Here is a 13,682-nt window from a genome sequence, read left to right as displayed (position 1 = left end):
TATAAAGAGATTTGTCACTTAGGAGTCCTTCCCGAGCAAATAAAACACAAGTGCTGGGGGCCCCGAGGGGGACAGAGACCCTCTGGGTGCAGCTGCCGGTGCCTGCAGCAGCTGCCGGCACATCTGCCCCCGCCAAGGCAACCGGTGTCTCTAAACACCTGTATCAGCTCCTGCCGAGGCCCAGCGCAGGGGAGGCTTCCACCGCTGTATCTACAGCAACAAAGATGTAACTACGTTTTTAAACAAACGCTACTAGGGGTTTGAGGCTTCAGCTGCTGGTTTGGGGGCAGCGTTAGGAGCGAACGAGAAGGGCAGGGGTGCCTGTCGAAGAGACTCCCATGGCAGAGATACTTTGGTGTTCCTTCTCAATAACACAAGCAGAGCCTGTGCCTCTGGTGCCTGCAGCAGCAGAGGGAACCCAGCACAGCCCACACAACACTGACTGCAGCAACCGTTGCCACAAACCATTTGACAAACTGCCAGTTTTTCTTTTGAAACAAGGTTATTACAGAGAATTGTTTGAAAATGGCTTAGAAGACCACCCAAGAGAACCAGTCTCAGGTCTGCTACTTGTTTGTCCCAGCTATATGTGTCATGTAGTAGAGGTAAGTTACCTAAATTCCTAGTGGGATCAAGCAACCTTGATTCATCTTTGTACAAATTTGGCTTCTAAGAGCTTGCGAACTACAAAGGTATCACTGCCTCTGACTCCATCCACAGGCTTTAAGACCTGAATTACACCCTGGTGGGTTCCACAGCTCACCTCTGGGATTTGCTCCACCCAGCACTTCAGATATCTCCCCCAGAGGGTTATTCTGACAGATGTAGCTGGCAGGTCCTGTCAGACAGAACAGGAACCACGTGTGTCGTCCTCAGCACTTGTGACTCAAAGGGAAACTCCATGTGGGGCAGCTGATTAATTATTTTTACAAATTAGTTTGTAATATGCAATTCTATCACAACTCTGCCCTTTCCTCTGCAGTCTTGCACGAGCACAATCCATCTCATCATCCAAGATTTAGCTTCCATCCAAAATCAAGGCCATAGGTAAGTGTCTGATACCACTTAGATGAAACAAGATTTTAGACAAAGTGGTAGAATGCTTCCCTAAGGTTAAACTGAACGTTAGCTACACTGACACCAACCTTTTATTTTCCCCTGGATACCTGTTGACCAAAAGGGGAGCTGACATTTTCCAGCCAAGATGATAGTTGTCACCAGGCTCTTGCCCAGCCCTGTGCATTGGGGTCCATCCTCAAGACACCAGAAGTTCAACTGTCAACAGCCTTCACAGGCTTCAGAAAATAGGAACATTCCTTCCTCAGGAATCTGCTGTATTGTTTCTGTACCCTGCTTTGTAAACATTTGCAGATGTATGTACTGGAATTCCAGAAATTACCTTTAGAGCATTAGTCACTGCCTCCCAGCCTGTTTGTCCTTTCAACACTGCCCAACCAGTCCCACAGAGTTCAGCCAGTCTTTACTTTAATCTCCTTGTTTCTCTAGGGCCCCAAATTAGTTCACTAAAAACCAGGTTCCTGAAAACTGCATCATATTCCTTGCTGTGAATGGAATTCCTATCAAACCAAGCTACCATCACACTCCTGCATTTCCTTATTAAATCCCTACTTCCAGCATAGCTCTAGGAATGCAAACAACTCACTGCATAGTTTACAAAATTCCACCATCTCATAAAACCTTCCTGCTCCACTTTAGGATGGAACTCACTCTCTTTCCCTGCAGTGCTTTACTCCAGGAAATTAAAGTTCTAGTGGTGTCCCACGACATCCCCACCAGGCTGTTCCCAGACTGGTACGTGGCAACATCGACGACTCCCATGCCAAGTCCACGAGGCTGGACAGAATCACAGCCCACAGAAGAGGTGGTGGCAGAGTGCCTCACCTTCCTGCTCAAGCTGGCAGCCTATATTCAAAGGTCTGAGGTAAACAAATAACTGGGCTGTAAGAAATGTACCTAATTTAGCCCCAGAAGCCCCCCCAGCAAACAGCTGCACTTGCCCTGCAGGCAATTTATAAGCACACACCCCCACAGGACACCCAGAAGCAACAGTAAAGCCTTACAAACCTCATTATTCCAGGTTTCTTTCCAGTCCTCGGCAGCTAGTGGTGTCCCCTGACATCCCCACCAGGCTGTTCCCAGACTGGTACGTGGCAACATCGACGACTCCCATGCCAAGTCCACGAGGCTGGACAGAATCACAGCCCACAGAAGAGGTGGTGGCAGAGTGCCTCACCTTCCTGCTCAAGCTGGCAGCCTATATTCAAAGGTCTGAGGTAAACAAATAACTGGGCTGTAAGAAATGTACCTAATTTAGCCCCAGAAGCCCCCCCAGCAAACAGCTGCACTTGCCCTCCAGGCAATTTACAAGCACACACCCCCAGAGGACACCCAGGAGCAACAGTAAAGCCTTACAAACCTCATTATTCCAGGTTTCTTTCCAGTCCTCGGCAGGGTTCTTTTGTGCAGCCATTCGAGTGAACTCACCAACTGCACCAACCTGGAGGCAACCAGGTGAAGTCCCTCCTGAGGCTGATTACTTAGTGCTCCTCCCCCTGCCCATTGCCCTGCACTCACTCCTGGGAAGAAAGGATCAGCTGTGGGCAGAGAAGGGCAAGTTTCCAGAACTTTTAACTGTGCCATAGCCCTGTGCTCATTCTAACAGCCTGAAATCTGCTGTGTATTGCCCAGGATGACAGTGAGGATACCAGTGGGAGTGCACACACTGTGGGACCCGAGCTGCTCATCCCAGCACAGACAATTAACTGTCTGTGTGATGCTGAAGCAGGTGCCAGCCCAGATGATTTTCTGAGAACTTATTTAAGTCCTTCACAGCCTGTCCTGGATTCAGGTACACTCCACACAGTTTGAGATAAATGTCAAATTTAGTAACAGAATTAGAACTTTGGGCTTCTAACACTAAACTTAAAGAGTTACATGAGTTTGTGACAGCACTAGAGTAGTAACAGAGGAAAGCAGGTTCCACTAACAGGGTCATCTTCCCTGTTAAGAGGTGTCAGAACACAAAACAACTGGGCAGCCACTGGCATTTCAACTTAGGGCATCAATGAGGTAACAGCTAAAATATCATGTCACCAAGTGCAATGCTTCTTGGCAAGACATTTATGAAATGCAGTTTTATTTTGTAGTTAAGCCTGAGGCCTAGTTTAGTAACTTGATTAAAAGGTATTATAGAGTATTAAGGAATTTATAATTTAAGTTATTTGAACTAGTTACATAAATGTTACCTGAGTGATTTGTTTCCTCTCCCTCTCATTGGCAGAAATAGTATGGCCCGTTCCATCTTACTTCTCTCCATGATCCAGGCTGTATCCAGCATTCCTCTTTGCAGCTGGACTCACCTGTGTTCTGCAGGAAAGCTGCACATCCAAATGCACTCATTCCCAGCAGGCATCCCCTGCAGTCCTCAAAAGCAGAACAAGCTGAACAGCCAGTAACATGAGCTACAAACAGGGAATGACTGTGCAGCCTCCCATGCCCCTGAGAAGCAATGTTACTCACAAACTTGAATAAAGATGCCTTGAGTTGACAAAAGACAATCTTTAATTTTATAAATGTTCACCCAACTGACGAATCCAAACAGCTGTTTCAAGGTTCTTTCAAAATTCAACCGTTTTCAATGAAAGCAGCAAAGACACTTCCACAGCTTCATCTTGAAACAGTTGCAAGTTTCACATAAACAAAAGCAGGCTTGGTTAATACAAATAACTATGAAATAAGTATTAAGTACTGATAATTAAGTAGCAATGAAATGATTAAAGAGACAGTAAGTTTCCTTCTACAGTATGACAGTCCTTCAAGGCACTAGAATACATCCACAGTTTTGACAAGGTGACTGATAACCAGCAGTCACCACCAGCACTCTGGCATTTTTTGGTTCATGTTTTAAAAAGAATCTGCAGCAAATCAGTGAGGGAATGTCTCTTGCATCTCCTTGTAATGTCTAAGAACTAGAAATAAAGTCTAACCGTGACATTAAAAAGATTACTTCCATAGTACATGCACTTTAAATAACTAATGTTCTGCTTCTTACTCTTTTGGAATTTCTGCTAATACCGTCTGCATTAGCAGCAATTATGCTTCCTATGCAAGTTTCTGCAGTAATTAATTCCTTCCATCAAAGATTTTGAAAACCATTGTTGAGACACAGATCATTAAACTTCTTCTGAATGGCCAGATCACTTTCTCTGCGATGCACAAGTCACAGCTCTACACAGTCCTGCCACATCGTCAAAAGAAGCTTTTCACTGTTAGGTCTGTTAGTTTTCCCACCAGGAGAGGAACCTGTAGGAAGCTGGAGAGTTTCCACTACAGAGCAGTGCTTTCTGTGTCATTGTCAATGTCAAGCAGGAGGTGGTTGTGCAGTTCTCTGCTGGCTGGCTCTGGGAGAGGCTCTGAAGAAGGGGTTTGAAGTGGTTCTTGAATACTGGAATTGGAGTCTGCACAAAAAAGGGAAGAGCAGGTTTAGCAGCCTGACAGTGACATTCACTAGGGCATTTCTGGGGCATTTCCTTAGAAAGGAAAGGGAAAGGAAAGCTCAACAAAGGCTTTTCAAACAGAGGGCTGGCATGTATGTGCACGTGCACACATGGACACAAACAGGCTAAGCCAAACCAGAGAGCTTATGTTTGAGTTGCTTCTCCTACACACCTTTTTTTAGGCTTGTATATAATAAAAGAAAACCTTTTCTTTCTGAAGAAAGGAAGACAGCAAGTACAAATTACTATCAGATTCCTCAGTTTCCCTTAAGAGTGCTACGTTTCTCCAGACTTCCACACCAAAAGGTCATTCAGTAAAAAAAATCTGACAGCTAAATCATCAGCCAGGTAACCACCACCTATGGCTTTGAAAAGCCAAAGGAGCATGTACCGTGTCAAAAGGAGGCACTGTCAAGAGAGGAAGAAATTATTTAAACCAAATGCAGATGACACCCATTTCCTGTGTGTAACAGGAAACACTGTGTTCTTTGCCTCTCATGAGGGCATGAGAATTCTGTTCATGCCAACGTGCCCCAGGAGGACCTAAAAATGCTGCACTTCTGGTGACTGACTGGTAGTTAGAAAACCAGAGAAATTCACAACAGTCAAAAAAAAAAGTAACTGAAGTCACTATTTTGGAAAGCTCACTTATAATATGCCTCAACATGCCTTACTGCATAAATGTTGAAGTTGCAAGTTTCTGAGCTAAATGTCACAGAAGAGGTGAAAGCAGACACAGAAATGGGGTCCAGTGCAGACTCTCCCTGCACACCCCGTGCTGGCAGCTTGTGCCCAGAGCCACTGCCAAAGTAGTGGCTCAGCTCCATCCTCTCGTGGCCTGACACTGACCAAACAGCTTGGTGCTCACATCCACATTACTGCAACCCTCCCAAAAACGTGATTCCAGGATTAGTGGTTTCTTGTGAGGTGTGAACTCTACATTTTCTCCCCAGTCTTGCACCAGAATCTTGGGGAACACCACATTCTGCTCCAACAGCATTGCAGTGGCAGGTGAACTCATCCAGAGGGCACAGAACAACCCCTCAGTACTGTCAGGGCTCATTAAACACCATCATCTGGGGAATCTTTTCAATGGGCTTCTCTCCCCAGCCCTCACTGGCAGGGGCTGTGCCCAGGGAGCCTGGTGGCACCTGCAGGACCATGGCTGTTCAATAGCCCTGTGACAGCAACAGAGAAGTAATTACTGGGGCTACTATAAAACCAACCCTTTTCACTTAGCCTCACAGTCATGCATTTAAAGTAAGTCCTTGATTCATGAAAACAAGTTTAACAGCATCAGCAGCTCTCCTTTCTCCTCACTGTACTGTGGAACTGCTGAGCCTACAACAGGTGGATTGATGTCGGTAGGTTTAACCTTGAGATCATTTTCAGTCATTTTCCCTATTGGTAACAGCAGCAGTATTACATAAAAGAACACCCTGCAGCTGTGAGAGCTCCCAGGTTCTTCTTGCGTTTTTCCCTGACTGCAAACATTCCAGCCCAAGCTCATCCTCAGCAGAGCTGAGCAGCAAGTGGCAGAGGCAGGGCCTGTCCCTGTCCCCCTCCTTCACTGATGGGGCAGAAGGTTTGTTCTCCAACTTCATGGGAGCTCTCCTGACCACGACTGCATATTGAAGGATGAATTGGAAAAGGAGGTAAAGTGTGAGGGGACACAGGAAAGGGGGATTGGTGACAAAGAACACAGCTGCACTGAAGTGAAACTCTGTCTAACACACACATTTAGAGGTAGGATTTCCTGTATGTGGAAAAGGTACAATGTGAAACTGGGCAGTCAAAACATGAACTGTACACATTCTAGTCTCCAATGCTTTTAGTATGTTAATTGAAGAGTGAGCATCAACCAGCCATTCTTTTTGCATGCCAGGCTAACGAGAATCAAGCAAGCAGTGTTATTTGTGACAGGTTAGTAGTGGGCATTAGCATACACATGATTATGAATTAGCAACATTTTTGGCCAATCATATGCCTTTTCCTTACCATTGAACTTTCCAATACTGTTCCTACTGAATGCAGGTCAAACATCTAGATTGTTTAATAAAATTTTTGATTAGAATATTCTTTTCTAGGGCTTATTACTCTCACACCATAAACAGAATTTGAGGCATTACTAAAGTCCAGTACATGGACAAAGGAATTCAGCAGTAACCTGAGAACAATTCAGAATTCTTGTTCTGTTATTGTGAAGTTTGTTGGCAACTTCATTTTGGCTTCCATCATCCCCCTCTTCCCTCGCTCCACTATTTAAGGTTAAAATTAAAACAATTATTTCAAACTGTGAATTAGGTAAGTCAGTCTATAATAAGTGCTCATATGTGCATGTGTAAATGTTAGAGCAGGTACTCTTATGTAATATGCAGTGGTGTTAATTGAGAATAAATATTAATCCTTGAAAAAAAGATTGATCTGAAAAAGGTGGATGATCCTGTGCTGAGTGTGCTGCTGTAGGGAAGCCTGAGTATCACTTCAGCTGCCCCCCCAGACGGTTTTTTTACAAAACATAGTAGATTTTCTGGGTTCCTTTACCAGTCTTTCTAAATAAACCTTCATCATCAGCTTTCCTCTATTGGCTTCCCTTTCATACTGATTTTTAACAATACACAACTTCCATGGCCAATTTGCTACATTTTGCACTTGAAAGGATTTAAATTATCCAGTTTTAACACTTTGATCTCAACACCATCGACTTAAATTCTTTTTATACATCTACCCAGACTACAGGACAGTTGTGCTCCTGTTATGCCTGTCACTTGGCTGAAAAGGAGCCAGCTCCAGGTTTAATTCCCAGTCTATATCCAGCCTCAGCTGGGCCAGTTGCTCCCTAGGGCAGGTTCTTTGCTCTCCCCCCTAGGGAAGCAGCCCCTGTTCTCCAGCTGGATCTTACTGAGAAGGTATTTCCCCAGTTACCCTGGGGTGAAACAAATCCTACTTGTCTGCTAAAGCAATTCCCTCCAAATGAGAAAAACTCCAAAATGAAAACAAACGTGGCCAACCTATGCAACATGACTTAGAAATTACACATATGTCTTTCCCTGACAGTGATTCATCAGCACTGTTCCCACTCCTAACTTATTTCGAAGTGCTGCTTATTTTTTAATTCACTTTTGAAAGTAATTGCCCTTGTATTTTAAAGATTCTGAAAAAACAAACAGAAGTACAACCAGGAAAAGTCTGTTGTTCTAAAAAGCAAAGCTACTTTTTCAGTTGCTTAGGCAGCTCATTTACTGCTAGTTGTTCCAATTAAAAAAACAAAACAAAACACAAAACCAAACAAAAAAACAAACCCCAAACTTCCAACTTGACTTCTCAATCCAACACTAATTGCAGTATCTTTCCTGTAAGCAGTCAAATTTTGAGATAATTCAGGAATGCAGCCTCAACTTTTTCAGCCTGTCATGCAGTTGTTACCTTTTCTCATTACAAATGAGTAATAAGATTATTAATGTGTCTTTTGGCAGCTGTGACTGAACAGACCAGTATTATTAGTGAGGCTGTAGCTGACAGAATGCAAATGCAAACATGCCAGAATGCAGATGCTGCTGGGTGCTTTTCTGAAAAGGGGTTTAGTCACATGAACATGTAATTTGCCAAATAAATTCCAAGTAGTTAAAAATAACTGAAACCTAAAGTGAAAGCTGTATTAAAATGCAACCACAAAACACTAAATTGTAGGGAAAAAACATGAGCTTCAATATTTGCCTGCAATGATGAGACCAAACCTGCTTTAAATGGGTCACTGCTTCACTTGACTTGTGGACTAAACCCTGGTGACTTTGTGTGAAGTGTTACTTGCTTCATTACAGTTATTTTTACTATTTGTTTTAAGGAATAATTTAATGTTCACAGGACTTTTAAAATTAAGCAGCGTAGGTCTTAAAACCTCTCACAAACAGAATGAGAGCTGGGAATGAGCTAACAGAGTTGACAGCACATGTTCCAAAGCGCATATACAAAATAAAGCTAAAAATAAAAAAATTGCTGTGCAGGAGCATCTTAGCTTGTATCACATGTTTCTGGTAAGTACAAACCTTATTCGCAGTAACCATCCCCACCTGTGGAGGCATCAGGGGGTAAAGCTGTTAGGCAACAATTTATACTTTGCATTCCAATACATTACTCTTATTCTAGAGAAGCTGCAGTGTCACTGGAAAGTTTTCATTATTATTAAATATAAGTAGATTTAAAAGCATTAGCCTCCTACATTTGTTATCTCTTCCTTCAGAACTTCCTAAAATAAGCAAAGACTCAGCAGGATGACATTGCCAGGTCTGCTAGTTCTGACTATCCTCAGCAGTTACATTTTTCTCCCCAGGAATTAAATTAACATTCTCCCTATCAAACTGCTAACTACAAGCTTCATGAAGTTCCTGTAAGATGACTGAAAGTTTCTCTTTACTTCACAAATGTTTCATTGCATTTAAAATATGAAGCTCTATCTGGAAACTGACCTTAGATACACAGTTTAGTGTAGGTGATTCTTCAGCTTCTGGATGTCCAACTTACGAGCACATCACAAGACTTTGTTCTCACATTCTCTCTGTCACTGTCTTGTCTATTAGAACATGTATCAGTGGCCACTTCTGCCATTTTCTCATCTTTATGTGCTGAAATATACTATCCTTGGCTACATCTTCTCCACCCTCCAAATATTTGCTTTTTGGCAACAGATGTATAAATATAATTGAGAGTGCCATGATGCTGAGCCTGGAGAAATCCCTAGAGAGATGGTTGCTATAATAGTGTTTTGTTTCCAAAGCAGGAAAAAAAAAATAAATAAAGCAAGCTAATCTACACTTCCTCCTCCCAAACCCTCTGCCACAGGAATGAAAGCCTTCACTGAGGAAGTGCCCCAGATCCTCATGCACAAAACAGGTGGGTGGGCACTTTAACTGGAAATCAGCAACTCAGTATTTAGCTGTTATTTGTGCCTTTCAGTCCCACCTCCCCCCAGATTAGTTTACAGCTACAGGCATTATTTTCTTCACTTCCACTCCCTGAGGAGGTACAGAATATGAAAACATCCACTCACCTGTTACTATTTTGGAAGCTGTTTGCGTGGGATTTGCAAGGATGGCATCTCCAGCCAGCTGAGCAGGAGGGTGAGGAGGAGGGGGAACACTGGGTCTGTTTCGGGGCTTTGGTACCGGCCGTGGCCTCGGCAGTGTCCCCGTTCCACTCTGAGGGGGAGAGTGGGACTGGGGGGCTTCTGGAGCAGGTGGCTGTGACGAAGGGGAACTGATGCTGTGTTTTCCTAGGGGGGGGGTGTCGGGTGGTGTTGGAGTCTGCGGAGGAGTGTAACAAGGCTGCTCTGGTCCATGCTCACTGCTGGCTGCAGCAGGAGGAGATGCTTGACTGTTTGATTTGGGTTGCAGTGGAGGAGTTGCCTGTGTTGGGGGCTGTGGGGGTGGGTGGCTGGGAGCCTGTATTGGGGAAAGGCTGCTGGAATATCTCCGAGGTGCAGAAACCTGGGAAGTGGAGGTCTGGGCTGCTCCTTGGTTTGCATGTTGAGCAGGAGGAGAAGAACTTCTAGCAGGTGGTTTTGGAGAGACAGAAGGTGGCTGAGCAGCTGGGGCAGAACTTTGGCTTCCTGGCTGCCCTGGGGGTGGGTTGGTTGGCTTGGGGGGGGCTGGTGCAGGCTTCTTAACAGCTGTTGAGAGAAGTGAGATTTCATGGTTGGTTGTTGTGAAAGCAAAATTCTGAAAGAAAGAAATTAGTAGCACAAAAGAATACTTAAGCACTTAGCTGTAGTATCAATAGGAAGCTACAGAGATGTGTACACAGGGTCACTAATAGAGTAGCCTTTGAGTGGCTTTGTTAAACAGTGCTGGTAACAGTGAAAGAGTCCAAAAGTCAGAGCTGCATTTATAGCTATGGCCTTGGTAAAATGTAAGCAAATTATACTTGTCTGGAATAAAGGGAGAGATACTGATAAAGTTATTTTAATAAGCATTTTTGCAGTACATACAGAACTGGAAATTAGTGACTTGAAAAGCAAATGAAGAACACACCTCTCCTCATGGCATGGGGACTGGGACCTGCTGCATTCTGTGGCTGATTAACAGAAAGCTGATTAGTGCTGCTCACTGGCTGGCTCTGGACAGTGCCTGTGTGCCCGCCGTTCCGCACGGGAGGAGGAGTAGCTGAAGATGTGCTGTCCTTAGATTTTGAGGTACTGAAAATTAGAAATCCTAAATTAGAAGATGACTGCAAACCCCCTTGCCCAGACCAGCTGCACCTGCTCAGGTGTACGTTACAAACTGCTACAGTTCTGACCCTCAGATGCCTCAGAAAACCTTCTGCACTGGCTGGTATTTAGGGACTGATCAGTGGGACAATGCTTTGAACAAGTGGCAAGGAGGCTTTAGGCATGTCTGTGCAAATGATTAATTACCAAAATTAATCCAGGAATCCAAGTATTCCTGCAGTGTCCCAGTGCCTGTTTGAATGCAGGACTGATACCTCTCCTTGCTAACACACCCTTTGAAAACAGACTTCCAACAGGAGGTTGGTATGAAATTACTTCTCTGGTTCCCTCACATCCATCTATCACCCCTAGAACTGCCAGAATTTTCAAAATACTCTGTCACAGCATCACACCCAGTTCCCTGCCAGGTACCTAGAGAACTAACAAGAACTAACACTTTTCAGCCACTTTGGCACATTGCAATCCTCTTTTCTCCAGGTAATAAATTAATAAATGGCAAGTACTTGAAGGCAGAGTTTGTGCAGATTTCAAATGCAGCTTTTAGACTCTACTCTCCAGGGTTTGTTTTAGCTGCCTAAGCCACGAAACACACCTGTGGAGGAAACATTAGTCTGCAGGGGATTTCCAAATGAGAAGTTGAGTTTGTAAAAATGCCACCTGAGAACAAAAGCTACATGGAGGGGAAGCTTTACCAGATGTTTTACCATAAGATGCTATGCAAGAGGTTGGTGTCTGCACTACAGGCCTTGACACATGGCTTGTGACCTCCCTCAGACCACAGAGTATTGAAAGTGCTGCTTTCACCACACATGAAAGGAAGAATAGCAGCTACTGTCGTTAGTCTTGGAGTCCATGTATCCTAATACTGGGGACATGACTGCAGAGTTTCAATAGTAATTAAGTAGCAAAAAAAAAAAAAGCCTCTAAACATGCTTGTTCTAAAGAAACTAATACTGAAATAGGATAAATTGACTTCTAGTTTTCTAAAAAGTAAGTCTGGTCATCAGTAACACTTGCTGCAGACAAAACAAGAGACAAACCCAGATAACATTTACAATTAACAACAAACAAGACCAACAGGTTTCTAGTATTGCCACTGGCAGGTTTTGTTCTTCCAGCAGCAAACTGATGGTCACACTGTGTGGGCACCTCCAGAGTGTCACTTGGAAAGCTCAGAAAGTAGAAGTGAAGTCTTCTCAGTATTTTTCATCATAATTTTTCCCCTCCCCCCAAAAAATCTCTTATTTTAGAAGACAGATTCTGGAACATACAGAACAGTGTATGTTGTTATTTCAGATTGGAGAACAATACAGATGGCAAGAGAGCTCTTGCAGAGACCTGCCCGTGCCTGAGCAGGTCCCACAGGCAGGAGAGGTGCCCAGGAAAGCAGCCAGAGCTGACCCATCAGTGCTGCTGCTGCAGCCTGCCCAAGCCACTGCCAGCAGAAGCCAAGCCTCTTACCTGACATCCTCATTTCCTTGACTTTGCAACTGTTCTGCTGTGCCAGCAGAGAGAGCAAACCCAGCACCCACCGGGCTGGTTTCAGGCACAGCGGGCTGGGAATGGGGCTCCGCTCCCGCCTGGGCCCCCGCGCCCGCCTCGCCGGGGGGCAGGGGCGGCTGGAAGGCCGGGGATGTGTGCTTTCTAGTTATAGTGCCACATCGCCGCGGGTTCGCCTGGAAGTCCAGAACCTTCACACCAAAGCTACAGAGAGAAGAGAGAGTAAACACACCACGCCAGCCAGCACCGGCTCCACTCAAGCAACAGGACAATGGATGTTACAACCCACAGAGACAGAGGCAGCCCCTGCTGCTCAGCATGCAAAGCAGCAACGAGGAAAGCTGCAACCTCCTGCCTGGGACACCGGCAAGGTTAAGACATGCAACACTACTGGGCTACAGAGGGGTGAGCTGAACACCAGCAGAACAAACTACTCAGTTACACTTGAAGACAGACACTGATGACGATGAGGTCAAACGTTTCCTGACATACCTCACTGAATATATTTTGCCACATGAATTTTGTTTCTATTACACACTAAAAGCTGCAGCACAGATTTCAGGACAGACAAAAAAAGCCACTGAATACACCCTATGGTTTGCATCTAAAGGAGAACTATGGATAAATGGACTAAAGTTCTAACAGATTTTAGAATGGCTACAGCACATTCATCCTAGGACTGAATGTCATTCTTGATGTGTTAAAGACAGTGAATCTTGAATGGATTTTCTTCTTCTGTCAGTGCTGATAAATTTGCATGTGGCCAGCCATAGTTAACATTCAGGTAACAATTTAGCATTTGCATAAACAGCTAAAAACAAAACAGCACATCACTTGAATATTTATGATATGAGTGGTAATACATGAGCATTACACTACATGTTATGTGGGACAACAGCACGTTCTGGTTTTATTTTTTAGCATTCTACTGTTTGCTGTGGTATACTGTACCATCATCAACTCAGAAGTCTTATCATGAAGGCACCAGGTAACACCACCTCAGCTATGGGCTTTGGAAAAGAAGCCATGGAATATCAGAAGTTAGATACTGATAGATGCTACTATAAACACTTCCGTGCCAGTGGATTTTAGACCCCCCAAATCTGTAATAGGAAAACAGGGATTTGAAGCAGTAATTATCTGCTTGTGGTATTTATCATGCAGAGTAGAACTGGAAGCATATACCAGTACTTTACCTTTGAACCTTCCTCAGGCTGCAACAACATGGGGGGAAATAAATCACTATCGTTACCTACAGAATTTCCATTAAATTCTCCTCTTGAGACCAGTAAGAGTGTCTGATCACAACTCCTCAGCAGTCCAGTTCCCAGTTGTGGGCTAATACCAAACCTCAGATGGAAATGTACCTGTCCTTCTTCAGTAAATCCCCTTCCATGACTGTCATGCTGACAGGCCTCTTCCGTTCCAGTGTCCCAGATTCA

General features: G+C 44.3%; 1 protein-coding gene across 1 annotated transcript in view; it reads right to left on the bottom strand.

Annotated features, from left to right (window-relative positions):
* Positions 1 to 4,347: 4,347 nt before the first annotated feature.
* ARHGAP17 (Rho GTPase activating protein 17) overlaps positions 4,348 to 13,682 on the bottom strand; it is a 22,872-nt gene continuing 13,537 nt past the window's right edge. The window contains exons 17-21 of the mRNA XM_010002602.1: positions 13,608 to 13,679; positions 12,202 to 12,444; positions 10,544 to 10,707; positions 9,565 to 10,182; positions 4,348 to 4,478 (exon numbers count right to left, since the gene is read on the bottom strand). Coding sequence (XP_010000904.1) covers positions 4,348 to 4,478; positions 9,565 to 10,182; positions 10,544 to 10,707; positions 12,202 to 12,444; positions 13,608 to 13,679 — 1,228 coding nt within the window. The remainder of the gene's footprint in view (positions 4,479 to 9,564; positions 10,183 to 10,543; positions 10,708 to 12,201; positions 12,445 to 13,607; positions 13,680 to 13,682) is intronic.

This window comes from Chaetura pelagica, unplaced genomic scaffold (assembly GCF_000747805.2).
Source record: "Chaetura pelagica isolate M959 unplaced genomic scaffold, ChaPel_1.0 scaffold438, whole genome shotgun sequence".
Lineage (NCBI taxonomy): Eukaryota > Metazoa > Chordata > Aves > Apodiformes > Apodidae > Chaetura > Chaetura pelagica.
Note: the sequence above shows the minus strand (reverse complement) of the source record. Positions and strands in the feature narration are given on the sequence as shown.